General features: G+C 55.4%; 1 protein-coding gene across 1 annotated transcript in view; it reads right to left on the bottom strand.

Moving 5' to 3' along the window:
- Window positions 1–9,827, bottom strand: part of SOX13 (SRY-box transcription factor 13) — a 28,730-nt gene extending 18,903 nt beyond the window's left edge. Inside the window, 2 exon segments of the mRNA XM_075615381.1 lie at window positions 8,383–8,564; window positions 9,664–9,827. Coding sequence (XP_075471496.1) covers window positions 8,383–8,564; window positions 9,664–9,827 — 346 coding nt within the window.
- Between the last annotated feature and the right edge of the window lie 7,585 nt (window positions 9,828–17,412).

Genomic DNA, 17,412 nt, shown 5'->3' with positions numbered 1-17,412 from the left:
CCCATACAGTTACAGCGAGACCCCCGGGTACTCCCCATACAGTTACAGCGAGACCCCGGGTACTCCCCATACAGTTACAACGAGACACCCGGGTACTCCCCATACAGTTACAGCGAGACACCCGGTACTCCCCATACAGTTACAGCGAGACCCCCGTGTACTCCCCATACAGTTACAGCGAGACCCCCGTGTACTCCCATACAGTTACAGCGAGACACCCGGGTACTCCCATACAGTTACAGCGAGACACCCGGGTACTCCCCATACCGTTACAGCGAGACCCCCGGGTACGCCCCATACAGTACAGCGAGACCCCGGGTACTCCCCATACAGTAACAGCGAGACCCCCGTGTACTCCCCATACAGTAACAGCGAGACCCCGTGTACTCGAATACAGTAACAGCGAGACCCCCGGGTACTCCCATACAGTAACAGCGAGACCCCCGTGTACGCCCCATACAGTTACAGCGAGACCCCCGGGTACTCCCCATACAGTTACAGCGAGACCCCGGGTACTCCCATACAGTACAGCGAGACCCCCGGGTACTCCCCATACAGTTACAGCGAGACCCCCGGGTACTCCCATACAGTTACAGCGAGACCCCCCGGGTACTCCCCATACAGTTACAGCGAGACCCCGGGTACTCCCCATACAGTTACAGCGAGACCCCCGGGTACTCCCCATACAGTTACAGCGAGACCCCCGGGTACTCCCCATACAGTTACAACGAGACACCCGGGTACTCCCCATACAGTTACAGCGAGACACCCGGGTACTCCCCATACAGTTACAGCGAGACCCCGGGTACTCCCCATACAGTTACAGCGAGACCCCCGTGTACTCCCCATACAGTTACAGCGAGACACCCGGGTACTCCCCATACAGTTACAGCGAGACACCCGGGTACTCCCCATACAGTTACAGCGAGACCCCGTGTACTCCCCATACAGTATACAGCGAGACACCCGGTACTCCCCATACAGTTACAGCGAGGACCCCCGGGTACTCCCCATACAGTTACAGCGAGACTCCCGGGTACTCCCCATACAGTTACAGCGAGACCCCCGTGACTCCCCATACAGTTACAGCGAGACCCCCGGGTACTCCCCATACAGTTACAGCGAGACCCCCGGGTACGCCCCATACAGTTACAGCGAGACCCCCGGGTACGCCCCATACAGTAACAGCGAGACCCCGGGTACGCCCCTACAGTTACAGCGAGACCCCCGTGTACTCCCCATACAGTTACAGCGAGACCCCCGGGTACTCCCCATACAGTTACAGCGAGACACCCGGGTACTCCCCATACAGTTACAGCGAGACCCCCGGGTACTCCCCATACAGTTACAGCGAGACTCCCGGGTACTCCCCATACAGTTACAGCGAGACCCCCGTGTACTCCCCATACAGTTACAGCGAGACCCCCGGGTACTCCCCATACAGTTACAGCGGACCCCGGGGTACGCCCCATACAGTTACAGCGAGACCCCCGGTACGCCCCATACAGTTTGTGTGCTCTGTCTCAGTATCCCATCTCTGTTACAGTGTAAGTCTGGCCCGTGGCCGGCTCTGTACACTCCAATGCAATCATTGCACATGACAAGCACTTGAGACACACACACACCAGTATCACGCATACATCACATACATGTATACAGAATCGATGCATGCTGTACACACACAGTACACAGTACTGTCACACACACGTATACAGACTTATTCACGCATGCAGCACGCACACACACAGTATATACATGTATAGACTTCATGAATGCTGTACATACACACCATGTTTACACTTTATGCATGCTATACACATACTACATACTAACAGTCACATACATGTACACATGCTACACACACACACACCACACACACACCACATTACTGCTGTTACCAATCAACTGCCTCTTCATGCAAATCTGCCTCATTTGTACAAACGCAAACAATTATATGCAAACTCCATTTATGAGGCTTCCTAGCAAAGCCAGAGAATTGTGCGCCCGACACACACACACACACACACACACACACACACACACACACACACACACACACACACACACACACACACTGCTAGTCTTGTGCACTACATGCACATTCTTACCTAAAGTACAAGTAACAATGTGATTACGTCTCTGACCTCTGAAGTGGGGGAACCCAGGTGGAGGCAGGGTTTTGGCCATGTATCTCCGGGCTCCGGGTTTACCTAGTAAACCTCCTGGTGGTGGCAACCCTGGGTGGGCGGTGGCGTCGGCGACTCCCGCCATCTCCCCTGCAAACTACCGGCCGGCGTCAAATTGCGCCGCATTGCCATGCCGACGGAACGCCATGTGACGCAACAGCATCACGTCACGCCTGTTACCATGACAACGAGCCGCTACGTGACATCACGACGTCATGCGGCGCCACGCTGTCATGGCAACTTGACGCCGTCTGCCTTTATGTAGCGTTCCGTTGTCATGGCAACACAGCGTCACTTGACGCCATGCAGCATATTGAAGAGAGTGGCAGGGGGAAGATGCCGGAGGACGCCAGAGGTATAAAAAAATTACAATAAAAAAAAATCTCCAGGTTTTCCTTGAGTCGAAGGCGCAACCCTGGGGGAGATGCACGGTCTTTTAAATCTTGGTGTGAACTAGTTTATCTCCACAAATTAGATTGTAAGCTCTGCAGGGCAGTGACCCCCTTCCTGCCTGTCTCTCCGTATTGTGTGTGTGTATATCTGTGTCCCACACTGTTATATTGTTATGTCCTGTCTTTTATGCAGCAATAATATATGTCTAGTGATAAAATAGCACATTCCCTTGGTACCCGGAGAGGGGCAGTTAAGAGAGGCGGAGGGGCAGTTAAGAGAGACGGGGGCAGTTAAAGAGAGACGGGAGGGGGGCAGGATCAGGGAGACGGGAGGGGGGGCAGGATCAGGAGACGGGGGGGCAGGATCAGGGAGACGGGAGGGGCAGGATCAGGGAGACGGGGGGGGCAGGATCAGGGAGACGGGGGGCAGGATCAGGGAGGGGGGGGGGCAGGATCAGGGAGACAGGAGGGGGGCAGGATCAGGGAGACGGGAGGGGGGCAGGATCAGGGAGACGGGAGGGGGGGCAGGATCAGGGAGGGGGCAGGATCAGGGAGACAGAGGGGGGGCAGGATCAGGGAGACGGGAGGGGGGCAGGATCAGGGAGACGGGAGGGGGGCAGGATCAGGGAGACGGGAGGGGGGCAGGATCAGGGAGACGGAGGGGGGCAGGATCAGGGAGACGGGAGGGGGGCAGGATCAGGGAGACGGAGGGGGGCAGGATCAGGGAGACGGAGGGGGGCAGGATCAGGGAGACAGGCAGGATCAGGGAGACGGGAGGGGGGCAGGATCAGGAAGACGGGAGGGGGGGCAGGATCAGGGAGACGGGAGGGGGGCAGGAGCAGGGAGACGAGAGGGGGGCAGGATCAGGGAGACGGGAGGGGGGCAGAATCAGGGAGATGTGAGGGGGGCAGGAGCGGGAGACGGGGGGAGGGGCAGGATCAGGGAGACGGGGAGGGGGGCAGGATCAGGAGACGGGGGGCAGACAGGGAGAGACGGGCACGGGGGGGGGCATCAGGGAGACGGAGGGGGGGCAGGATCAGGGAGACGGGCACGGGAGGGGGGCCAGGATCAGGGAGACGGGAGGGGGGGCAGGATCAGGGAGACGGGGCAGGATCAGGGAGACGGGAGGGGGGCAGGATCAGGGAGACGGGAGGGGGGGCAGGATCAGGGAGACGGGAGGGGGGGCAGGATCAGGGAGACGGGAGGGGGGCAGGATCAGGGAGACGGGAGGGGGCAGGAGCAGGGAGACGGGAGGGGGGGCAGGATCAGGGAGACGGGAGGGGGGCAGGATGAGGGAGACGGGAGGGGGGGCAGGATCAGGGAGACGGAGGTGGGGCAGGATCAGAGAGACAGGAGGGGGGGCAGGATCAGGGAGACGGGAGGGGGGGCAGGATCAGGAGACGGGAGGGGGGGGCTGATCAGGGAGACGGGCACGGGAGGGGGGGGCAGATCAGGGAGACGGGAGGGGGGCAGGATCAGGGAGACGGGAGGGGGGCAGGATCAGGGAGACGGGAGGGGGGCAGGAGCAGGGAGACGAGGAGGGGGCAGGAGCAGGGAGACGGGAGGGGGGCAGGATCAGGGAGACGGAGGGGGGGCAGGAGCAGGGAGACGGGAGGGGGGCAGGATCAGGGGAGACGGGAGGGGGGGCAGGATCAGGGAGACGGGAGGGGGGGCAGGATCAGGGAGACGGGGGAGGGGGCAGGATCAGGGAGACGGAGGGGGGGCAGGATCAGGGAGACGGGAGGGGGGGCAGGATCAGGGAGACGGGAGGGGGGGGGGGGTAGAGCAGCCATACTCACAACCACCAGGAGGGGTGAATATGCAGTTACCTTTCTTCAGCTGATTCCTAGGCAGGGCCCCAGCTCCTCCTGTGCATCAAAGGAATCCATTCAACCAGACACTGCAAGAGATACATGTATCAATACAGGAGAGACGCAGACACCCAAGGGGAGAGAGGGGGGGGAGAGAGGGGGGAAGAGAGGGGGAGATAGAGGGGAAGAGAGGGGGGAGATAGAGGGGGAGATAGGGGGGAAGAGAGGGGGGAGAGAGAGGGGAGAGAGGGGGGAAGAGAGGGGGAGAGGGGGGGGGGAAGAGAGGGGGAGAGGGGGGGAAGAGAGGGGGGGAAGAGAGGGGGAGATAGAGGGGAAGAGAGGGGGAGATAGAGGGAGATAGAGGGGAGATAGAGGGGAAGAGAGGGGGGATAGAGGGGAAGAGAGGGGAGATAGGGGGAAGAGGGGGAGATAGAGGGGAGAGAGGGGGAGATAGAAGGGAAGAGAAGGGGGAGATTGAGGGAAGAGAGGGGAGATAAAGGGGAAGGAGGGGAGATAGAGGGGAGATAGAGGGGAAGAGAGGGGAGATAGAGGGAAGATAGAGGGGGAAGAATGAGAGATCAGATAGGAGCAAGGGCCTCGAAAATATTGTTAATCCAGAGCATCTGCCGACCCTCACACACTGAACACCACACTCCACTGCCACACTGCACACACACACGACACACTGCACACACACACAGACACACTGCACACACACACAGACCACCACTGCACACCACACCCAGACCACGACCCCACCACACAATTCCCCCACAAACGATAACAGATTTCTGTTTGCTCTTCGGTGCTAATCCTTACCCCTGTAAGCATACCTTGTGTCTAGCCCAAATTCTGTGACTGCCATTTGCCCTACTCTACTTCTGCTGGAAGGCTGCTCTGTGTATCCAGCACTCTTTTAGCACATCCTGTCACTCAAAAACATTGCGTGTATTTTGTGGTTATTAATCTCTCCCCTTTCTCTACGCTTCCAGTAACACAGGGTGCTCACTCCAGTCCTCAAGCCCCCCTCAACAGGACTGGTTTCAGGAAATCCCTGCTTCAGCACAGGTGTCTCAACAGTCGTGGCTTCAGAACAGGTGGCTCAATCGGTCCCAGCTGAAGCACAGGTGGCTCAATCTTTGACTGAGCCTCGGATTGAGCCACCTATGCTGAAGCAGGGATAATATCCTGAAAACCCGACCTGTTGGGGAGGGCTTGAGGACTGGAGTTGAGCCCCCTGCAGGAACCCACATCGGGCGTGCCAGAATCTCACCGCCATCGCCCGCCTTGCTGCAGAATTCTCCACCATCAGCATTTCTGCCGGGAGCTCCCGCAGCGAGATAAGAGGTTCTGTGCAGAGAAGTAATCGCACCCCCGACCTGCCTGCACGGCAGCATCAGGGGGAGGGGAGGGTGGCCTTGTAATCACAGAACTGATACCATCTTTTGTTTTTTTCTTTTTCACAAAAGATATTTTTTTCCAGCCCGACACTTAACTGTGTCAATAATCAGAGCTGCAGAATGCGGGTTAGCGTGTTACTGGCCTTGAAGTAGGCCTGAGCCAATGGGCGGCTCTTTGAGCGGGTGACTACACACGCACAATGCTAATTATTGACTCTTACTTATTCATTGTTTTAGAAGGAGGAGGAGAGCAGACCGCCTTACGGGTTTATGCCGAAGTCTATGCAGAATTTCGGCACAATACGGTATAATTGGCGGCTCCGGCGGATATATAATAAAACCCTAAAGAGCCCAGAATGTTAACACAAATACATTTTCTGCCCCAATTCCCCAAAATATGATAACTCGAGCCGCACTGCAGTGTCACTAATGAGACAGAACTAATCAATGTAGTCTTGAGTAAGAACGGAAGTTCCGGGCCAGTAGCCTGCAGGAAGAATTGAAGGGTCAGTCCTGACCAGCAAGAGAGTGACGGGGAATAGGTTAGATGGGGGTGTTTGACCTCTTTATAAATAATAAACTCCCGATACCCTCAGATACGATGGGGTTGCACCTAAGTTACACAGGATGCCCCTTTTCTTCTCCCATATTGGATAGGTATTTAACCAAATGGTATAAGTGACAACTGTTCGAGACTCAAAGTGTACGTATATCTTATCTGCTAGTCGGGGGTGCTGCACCGTTCCCTCCCCCCCCCGTCTTTTTCTGTATCTCCCCCCTCCCAAAGTGTTGGAAAAACGCAATACAAATATAAGTGAAAAAAAGTGTGTGTGTGTGTGTACCCCAATGATAATTACAGAAATTCCATATAGTTTTTCCATGATAACCTTCTTGAATAAAACCCAGTCTTTTCTTAAACATCCAATAGGGTTTATATTAACCAATGCCATGGGGGGGGGGAAAAAATTATATATGAATTAGACAACTAATGAGTAATTAAGAGTCAGGGTATGTGCAAAGGTGAAACCCTGGTTTTATCAGATAAATGAAACGAGATTATTAGAATCAGTTGTTTAAATAATTAGGTAGATCTTCAGGTGTGAGTTTGGGAGGCCCCACCCTATATAAAGATCAGAAACTTTGTGCATTTGGTCTTCATCATACAGGTGTGTGGAAACACGTCATGCCACGATCAAAAGAAAATCTCTCAGGATCACAGAAAAGCAGTTATTGATGCTCATCAGTCTAGAAAGGGATACAAAACCATTTCTACGGATTTTGGGTTCCACCAATCACTGCCAGACAGTCTACTAATGGAGAAAGTTCAAGATCACTAGAGCGGTCGCCCTACCAAAATCTCTCCAAGAACAAACCGGCAAACCATCCAGGAAGTCACAAAGAGCCCAGAGTAACATCCAAGGATCTGCAGGCCCCTCTCGCCTTGGCTAATGTGAGTGTTCATGACTCAACTATCAGAAAACACTGAACAAGAATGGTGTTCATGGACGGATAGCCAGCAGGAACCCACTGCTCTCTAAAAAGAAACATTGCTGCCCCGTCTGAAGGTCGCCAAAGAGCACATAGATAATCCACAAGATTTCTGGAACAATGTTGGACAGACAAGTCAAAGGTAGAACTTTTTGGCTCGATGAGAAACGTTATGTTTAGCAAAAACCAACACTGCATTCGAACAGATGAAGAACCTCATCCCAACCGTCAAGCATGGTGGTGGGAATGTGATGGTTTGGGGCTGCTTTGCTGCCTCAGGACATGGATGGCTTGTCATCATTAACACAACCATTAATTCTACATTGTTTCAGAATATTCTAGAGGAGAATGTCAGGTCATCCGTCGTGAGATGAAACTGAACCGAAAATGGGTCATGCAGCAAGACAATGATCCTAAACATACAAGCAGATCTACAAAAGAATGGCTGCAGAAGTAGAAATTCTGCGTTTTAGAATGGCCTAGTAAAAGTCCGGACGTGAAACCCATCGAAATGTTTGTGGCAGGACCTGAAGCGAGCTGTCCATGCAAGGAAGCCCTCAAATGTCACTGAGTTGAAGCAGTTTCTGTAAGGAGGAATGGGCCAAAATTCCCCAAACCCGATGTGAGAGACTGACCGGCAGTTACAGGACACGCGCAGTTGAAGTTATTGCTGCTGAAGGGGGCGCCATCAGGTACTGAATCTAAAAGGTCACGTACTTTCTCACACAGGGATATTGAATGTTGAATCATTGGGGATAAATAAATGTCGAAAAAGTATCATGTTATTGTGGCATTTGTTATCTGTGTCTCAGGTTATCTATTATTAGGACTTAGATTAAGATCTAATAACATTTTAGGTTTTAAATTGGTGAAATATTTAAAATCCTAATGGGTTCACATACTTTTTGTCGCCACTGTACAAACCACGCTAGCTCACGCTCGCTGGCTGACGCGATCCTTATCTGCCTCTGAGTGCTCGCTCTCTCCGCAGCCAAGTGAAGGGATACGCATCGCTCGCGGAGAGCAGAAGCGCTTCTGAATCAGTGGCTCAGAAAAATAAGACTGCACCACCTGTGCTGAAGCAGGGCTATCCTGAAAACCTGACCTGTTGGTGGCCCTCTGAGTTGCCCACCCGAGTTATACAGATAAATCTTCGCCTTGAAGGTCAGGGGTCTATCCCTGCGCAGGACTTTGGGTTCAATTCCAACCCCGGCCCCTTGTGAAACTGCAAATCCTTTTATTTTTCCTGCGTATTTCTTGCCTTGGGTTATCATAGCGGCCTTGCTTCTGCCAGGAACAGCGACCAGGTAAGCACAGCCGGGATTCCGCCCACGAGGTGGCTGCACAAGTTGGGGTTTTTGTGCGTGCAAATGACAAAAGCTTTAAAAATGCAACATAAGCAACTTCGGTGCCAGAGGGACCTGCAAAGCTGTGAAGGGGTTAAAAGGGTCTGCACGGCAGATGATGCAGCGTGCTATCTGACCTCCCTTCTTTTCCCCCTCGTCCCAAGTTTGATGCCCTTTAGGCTGCGCTTATAGTGCCAGCGACGCGACGGTGACGTCAGGCTTGCGGTCGTTGGATAAATCAAATAGCGATGACTTCCAGCGATCGCGAACAAGCCGGCGCGCCGCCCTTACTATAAGCGCACGCGACGGCGGGCAATGCATTTCTTTCGACGTGACGTCGCAGTCGCCGGCACTATAGAGGCGGCGGCCTTAGAGATCCAGCTTATGAGATGGGTTGAAAGATTCTTACCGACATCTTTAAAAAAAATTAATACATTAAACAGGTATTCTTAAATTACATTTTCACAGTAAACAATTTTTTATTTATTTTTTTACAATCTTTATCTATTGTCTTTTGTTATCAACGTTTGCAGTCCCCAAAACAAGAGGTGAATTAGCACCCCAAACACAATATCTTTACAAAGGTCCAGGATAGCACCGAAAATGGAGTGTTTGGGTTTGCATAGTAAAGGCACTATTCAGCTGACACATGTGGAGTGCAGTCAAGTTCTCTCTACGTCAGTGTTTCTTAACCGTTTCTCGGTTAAGGAACCCTATAATTATATTGTGAAGTTCTGCTGAACACCAACCCTCTCTAATAGAGCGTCTGAGATCAGATGCATTGTAAAGAACCCCAACCCTCTCTAATAGCGCGTCTGAGATCAGATGTATTGTAAGGAACCCCAACCCTCTCTAATAGCGCGTCTGAGATCCGATGCATTGTATATTATTTATGATGGGGGAGTGTAAGCTACCAGTGTCCTTCGTCACAATCTCCAGCGTCATACGTCACTGGACATAAACTCGTTGCCTCTACGCGTTTCGCTTTTTGCAACCCCCTAATGAAGCGTTGCGAAACGCATAGAGGCAACAGAGTTTACGTCTGGTGATGTATGACGCTGGAGACCGTGACGACGGACACTGGTAGCTTACACTCCCCCACGCCGCGATCAGCGGTTTGCAGCTTGTGGCTGTTCCTCCTATCGGGACTCTTGCTCAGTCTTGGGTTGGTGTCCCCCTGTGTCAGGGACCACCTGTTTACCATCAACGGGGACTCATGCCGAGGTTTACAGCGGAGCTCTGATACTGGGGACATGGGAACGTTTTTTATTGTAAGGTTTCTCGCTTTTTTTTTTTTTTTAGTGCATTGTAAATGATTCTGTATTTGATACAATTTTCTAAATTACCTGAAAATTGCAGGGAACCCTTTAGGGGCCCCGGGGAGATCAAAGGTTCCGAGGACCCCTGTTGAAAAACACTACCTTACTCTATCAGATTCTCCCCCCAGCACGATTGGGGCCTATGTTCACCCGCAGCAGGACACAAGGGTGTTGGCGAGTGGCCCCTTCATGAATTTGTTTCTCTACACACACGGCTCTGAGCACGAGCCTCACACACACGGCTCTGAGCACGAGCCTCACACACACGGCTCTGAGCACGAGCCTCACACACACGGCTCTGAGCACGAGCCTCACACACACGGCTCGAGCACGAGCCTCACACACACGGCTCTGAGCACGAGCCTCACACACACGGCTCTGAGCACGAGCATCACACACACGGCTCTGAGCACGAGCATCACACACACGGCTCTGAGCACGAGCCTCACACACGGCTCTGAGCACGAGCCTCACACACACGGCTCTGAGCACGAGCATCACACACACGGCTCTGAGCACGAGCATCACACACACGGCTCTGAGCACGAGCCTCACACACACGGCTCTGAGCCGAGCATCACACACACGGCTCTGAGCACGAGCATCACACACACGGCTCTGAGCACGAGCATCACACACACGGCTCTGAGCACGAGCCTCACACACACGGCTCTGAGCACGAGCCTCACACACACGGCTCTGAGCACGAGCCTCACACACACGGCTCTGAGCACGAGCCTCACACACACGGCTCTGAGCACGAGCCTCACACACACGGCTCTGAGCACGAGCCTCACACACACGGCTCTGAGCACGAGCCTCACACACACGGCTCTGAGCACGAGCCTCACACACACGGCTCTGAGCACGAGCCTCACACACACGGCTCTGAGCACGAGCATCACACACACGGCTCTGAGCACGAGCATCACACACACGGCTCTGAGCCGAGCATCACACACACGGCTCTGAGCACGAGCATCACACACACGGCTCTGAGCACGAGCATCACACACACGGCTCTGAGCACGAGCATCACACACACGGCTCTGAGCACGAGCCTCACACACACGGCTCTGAGCACGAGCCTCACACACACGGCTCTGAGCACGAGCATCACACACACGGCTCTGAGCACGAGCATCACACACACGGCTCTGAGCACGAGCATCACACACACGGCTCTGAGCACGAGCATCACACACACGGCTCTGAGCACGAGCATCACACACACGGCTCTGAGCACGAGCCTCACACACACGGCTCTGAGCACGAGCATCACACACACGCTCTGAGCACGAGCCTCACACACACGGCTCTGAGCACGAGCCTCACACACACGGCTCTGAGCACGAGCATCACACACACGGCTCTGAGCACAAGCCTCACACACACGGCTCTGAGCACGAGCCTCACAACACACGGCTCTGAGCACGAGCCTCACACACACGGCTCTGAGCACGAGCTCACACACACGGCTCTGAGCACGAGCCTCACACACACGGCTCTGAGCACGAGCCTCACACACACGGCTCTGAGCACGAGCCTCACACACACGGCTCTGAGCACGAGCCTCACACACACGGCTCTGAGCACGAGCCTCACACACACGGCTCTGAGCACGAGCTCACACACACGGCTCTGAGCACGAGCCTCACACACACGGCTCTGAGCACGAGCCTCACACACACGGCTCTGAGCACGAGCCTCACACACACGGCTCTGAGCACGAGCCTCACACACACGGCTCTGAGCACGAGCCTCACACACACGCTCTGAGCACGAGCCTCACACACACGGCTCTGAGCACGAGCATCACACACACGGCTCTGAGCACGAGCATCACACACACGGCTCTGAGCACGAGCATCACACCACGGCTCTGAGCACGAGCATCACACCACGGCTCTGAGCACGAGCATCACACACACGGCTCTGAGCACGAGCATCACACACACGGCTCTGAGCACGAGCCTCACACACACGGCTCTGAGCACGAGCCTCACACACACGGCTCTGAGCACGAGCATCACACACACGGCTCTGAGCACGAGCATCACACACACGGCTCTGAGCACGAGCATCACACACACGGCTCTGAGCACGAGCATCACACACACGGCTCTGAGCACGAGCATCACAACACACGGCTCTGAGCACGAGCACCTCAACACACACGGCTCTGAGCACGAGCCTCACACACACGGCTCTGAGCACGAGCCTCACACACACGCTCTGAGCACGAGCCTCACACACACGGCTCTGAGCACGAGCATCACACACACGGCTCTGAGCACGAGCATCACACACACGGCTCTGAGCACGAGCCTCACACACACGGCTCTGAGCACGAGCCTCACACACACGGCTCTGAGCACGAGCCTCACACACACGGCTCTGAGCACGAGCCTCACACACACGGCTCTGAGCACGAGCCTCACACACACGGCTCTGAGCACGAGCCTCACACACACGGCTCTGAGCACGAGCCTCACACACACGGCTCTGAGCACGAGCATCACACACACGCTCTGAGCACGAGCATCACACACACGGCTCTGAGCACGAGCATCACACACACGGCTCTGAGCACGAGCATCACACACACGGCTCTGAGCACGAGCATCACACACACGGCTCTGAGCACGAGCATCACACACACGGCTCTGAGCACGAGCATCACACACACGGCTCTGAGCACGAGCATCACACACACGGCTCTGAGCACGAGCCTCACACACACGGCTCTGAGCACGAGCATCACACACACGGCTCTGAGCACGAGCATCACACACACGGCTCTGAGCACGAGCCTCACACACACGGCTCTGAGCACGAGCATCACACACACGGCTCTGAGCACGAGCATCACACACACGGCTCTGAGCACGAGCCTCACACACACGGCTCTGAGCACGAGCATCACACACACGGCTCTGAGCACGAGCCTCACACACACGGCTCTGAGCACGAGCATCACACACACGGCTCTGAGCACGAGCATCACACACACGGCTCTGAGCACGAGCATCACACACACGGCTCTGAGCACGAGCCTCACACACACGGCTCTGAGCACGAGCATCACACACACGGCTCTGAGCACGAGCCTCACACACACGGCTCTGAGCACGAGCCTCACACACAAGGCTCTGAGCACGAGCCTCACACACACGGCTCTGAGCACGAGCCTCACACACACGGCTCTGAGCACGAGCCTCACACACACGGCTCTGAGCACGAGCATCACACACACGGCTCTGAGCACGAGCATCACACACACACGGCTCTGAGCACGAGCCTCACACACGGCTCTGAGCACGAGCATCACACACACGGCTCTGAGCACGAGCATCACACACACGGCTCTGAGCACGAGCCTCACACACACGGCTCTGAGCACGAGCATCACACACACGGCTCTGAGCACGAGCATCACACACACGGCTCTGAGCACGAGCATCACACACACGGCTCTGAGCACGAGCATCACACACACGCTCTGAGCACGAGCATCACACACACGGCTCTGAGCACGAGCATCACACACACGGCTCTGAGCACGAGCATCACACACACGGCTCTGAGCACGAGCCTCACACACACGGCTCTGAGCACGAGCCTCACACACACGGCTCTGAGCACGAGCATCACACACACGGCTCTGAGCACGAGCATCACACACACGGCTCTGAGCACGAGCATCACACACACGGCTCTGAGCACGAGCCTCACACACACGGCTCTGAGCACGAGCATCACACACACGGCTCTGAGCACGAGCATCACACACACGCTCTGAGCACGAGCCTCACACACACGGCTCTGAGCACGAGCAATCACACACACGGCTCTGAGCACGAGCATCACACACACGGCTCTGAGCACGAGCATCACACACACGGCTCTGAGCACGAGCATCACACACACGGCTCTGAGCACGAGCATCACACCACGGCTCTGAGCACGAGCATCACACACCGGCTCTTGCACGAGCCTCACACACACGGCTCTGAGCACGAGCCTCACAACACGGCTCTGAGCACGAGCATCACACACACGGCTCTGAGCACGAGCCTCACACACACGGCTCTGAGCACGAGCATCACACACACGGCTCTGAGCACGAGCATCACACACACGGCTCTGAGCACGAGCATCACACACACGGCTCTGAGCACGAGCATCACACACACGGCTCTGAGCACGAGCATCACACACACGGCTCTGAGCACGAGCATCACACACACGGCTCTGAGCACGAGCATCACACACACGGCTCTGAGCACGAGCCTCACACACACGGCTCTGAGCACGAGCCTCACACACACGGCTCTGAGCACGAGCATCACACACACGGCTCTGAGCACGAGCATCACACACACGGCTCTGAGCACGAGCCTCACACACACGGCTCTGAGCACGAGCATCACACACACGGCTCTGAGCACGAGCATCACACACACGGCTCTGAGCACGAGCATCACACACACGGCTCTGAGCACGAGCATCACACACACGGCTCTGAGCACGAGCATCACACACACGGCTCTGAGCACGAGCCTCACACACACGGCTCTGAGCACGAGCCTCACACACACGGCTCTGAGCACGAGCATCACACACACGGCTCTGAGCACGAGCATCACACACACGGCTCTGAGCACGAGCATCACACACACGGCTCTGAGCACGAGCATCACACACACGGCTCTGAGCACGAGCATCACACACACGGCTCTGAGCACGAGCATCACACACACGGCTCTGAGCACGAGCATCACACACACGGCTCTGAGCACGAGCATCACACACACGGCTCTGAGCACGAGCATCACACACACGGCTCTGAGCACGAGCATCACACACACGGCTCTGAGCACGAGCCTCACACACACGGCTCTGAGCACGAGCATCACACACACGGCTCTGAGCACGAGCATCACACACACGGCTCTGAGCACGAGCATCACACACACGGCTCTGAGCACGAGCCTCACACACACGGCTCTGAGCACGAGCCTCACACACACGGCTCTGAGCACGAGCATCACACACACGGCTCTGAGCACGAGCATCACACACACGGCTCTGAGCACGAGCATCACACACACGGCTCTGAGCACGAGCCTCACACACACGGCTCTGAGCACGAGCCTCACACACACGGCTCTGAGCACGAGCCTCACACACAAGGCTCTGAGCACGAGCATCACACACACGGCTCTGAGCACGAGCATCACACACACGGCTCTGAGCACGAGCATCACACACACGGCTCTGAGCACGAGCATCACACACACGGCTCTGAGCACGAGCATCACACACACGGCTCTGAGCACGAGCATCACACACACGGCTCTGAGCACGAGCATCACACACACGGCTCTGAGCACGAGCATCACACACACGGCTCTGAGCACGAGCCTCACACACACGGCTCTGAGCACGAGCATCACACACACGGCTCTGAGCACGAGCATCACACACACGGCTCTGAGCACGAGCATCACACACACGGCTCTGAGCACGAGCATCACACACACGGCTCTGAGCACGAGCATCACACACACGGCTCTGAGCACGAGCATCACACACACGGCTCTGAGCACGAGCATCACACACACGGCTCTGAGCACGAGCATCACACACACGGCTCTGAGCACGAGCATCACACACACGGCTCTGAGCACGAGCATCACACACACGGCTCTGAGCACGAGCATCACACACACGGCTCTGAGCACGAGCATCACACACACGGCTCTGAGCACGAGCATCACACACACGGCTCTGAGCACGAGCCTCACACACACGGCTCTGAGCACGAGCCTCACACACACGGCTCTGAGCACGAGCATCACACACACGGCTCTGAGCACGAGCATCACACACACGGCTCTGAGCACGAGCATCACACACACGGCTCTGAGCACGAGCCTCACACACACGGCTCTGAGCACGAGCCTCACACACACGGCTCTGAGCACGAGCCTCACACACACGGCTCTGAGCACGAGCATCACACACACGGCTCTGAGCACGAGCATCACACACACGGCTCTGAGCACGAGCATCACACACACGGCTCTGAGCACGAGCCTCACACACACGGCTCTGAGCACGAGCATCACACACACACACGTACAGTACATGGCTGTGTAATGTGTTCACTGCCTTTTTTGAAGTGGATGAATTCCTTTAATAAGACAGAAACTGCGGTGTAAAGTTATATGATATCACTGCGCCTCCCTCCGCGCTGAGCTCCGCGCCTCCCTCCGCGGGGGTGATAATGAGGAAGGGGATTTATGCAATCAGCACACTGAGGTTTTTAGAAGTGTGATGGGAACCTGCATGTCACACCGGCCCATAATGACTAAGCAGTGCTACACCTTACATCTGCTTGAATGGGGCGTATTGTCTATAGCAGGGGTGCGCAAACGAGGGGCGCGACGGTTGCAGAGGCCCTGCGCTCTTCCCCAAAACATTTTAATTAAATGCCGGGGGTTGCCTTTCAAGTCTCTCTTACCTGGTCTCAGCTGCCTATTCAGCGACGCGTCGCCATGATGCCGCGGGGTCAAATGGCAACGCGTTGCCATGCCAACGTGACGTCATATGACGCCGGAGCTCAGAGCCGGTAAGGGGGGCGCAAGCTGGCAGGGGGCGCAGAACCAGAAGTTTGCGTACCCCTGATCTATAGGATAGAACTGCTTGGTAGATATTTATTTATAAAATGTGTTACCAGGAAGTAATACATTGAGAGTTCCCTCTCGTTTTCAGGTATGTCCTGGGCACAGAGTTATGGTGACAATACATGGTTACATTAGGTGAGCAGGGTTATACATTATATACACCATATGTATATATGGACCAGTGCATTAAGGCTGCCCAGCTAGAGACATTACATTACAGCATGTAAGCAGGCAGGGGGGCCTCTCTCTGTAAATACATATATATATACACACACACATACACACGTATAGATAGATACAGACATGCTACTAACACATGCACATATACAAACACACCGCTATATATTTGCAGACGAATATATAAATAAATACATACAGGGAAATTATAGCAGCACTCCAGCACTTTTGTGAGAAACAGGTTTTATTGGAAGAAGGATGACCTTTTTGCAATAAACCTGTTCTACTTTTTCACAAGACCTGGAGTTAATACAGCCGGGCAGAACACACACATATACACACACACACACACACACACACACACTCAATGTGTCAACAGTCCCCACCCCCCTCACGCAGAGTAAGGGGGAACATGATGGGGGGGGGACAGGTAATGTGTGTCCCCCCAAACACACCCAGAGCCCCCCCCCCCCAACCCCCAGGACAGGGGCACATACTCACTGATCCCAAGCTGGGACTCTCCCTCTGTCTGATCCCGGGGTCTCTCCCTGATCCGCAGTCACTCTCAGCTTGTGTGGGGTATTCTCTCTCTGTACGTCTC

This window comes from Ascaphus truei, chromosome 9, assembly GCF_040206685.1.
Source record: "Ascaphus truei isolate aAscTru1 chromosome 9, aAscTru1.hap1, whole genome shotgun sequence".
Taxonomy (NCBI): domain Eukaryota; kingdom Metazoa; phylum Chordata; class Amphibia; order Anura; family Ascaphidae; genus Ascaphus; species Ascaphus truei.
Note: the sequence above shows the minus strand (reverse complement) of the source record. Positions and strands in the feature narration are given on the sequence as shown.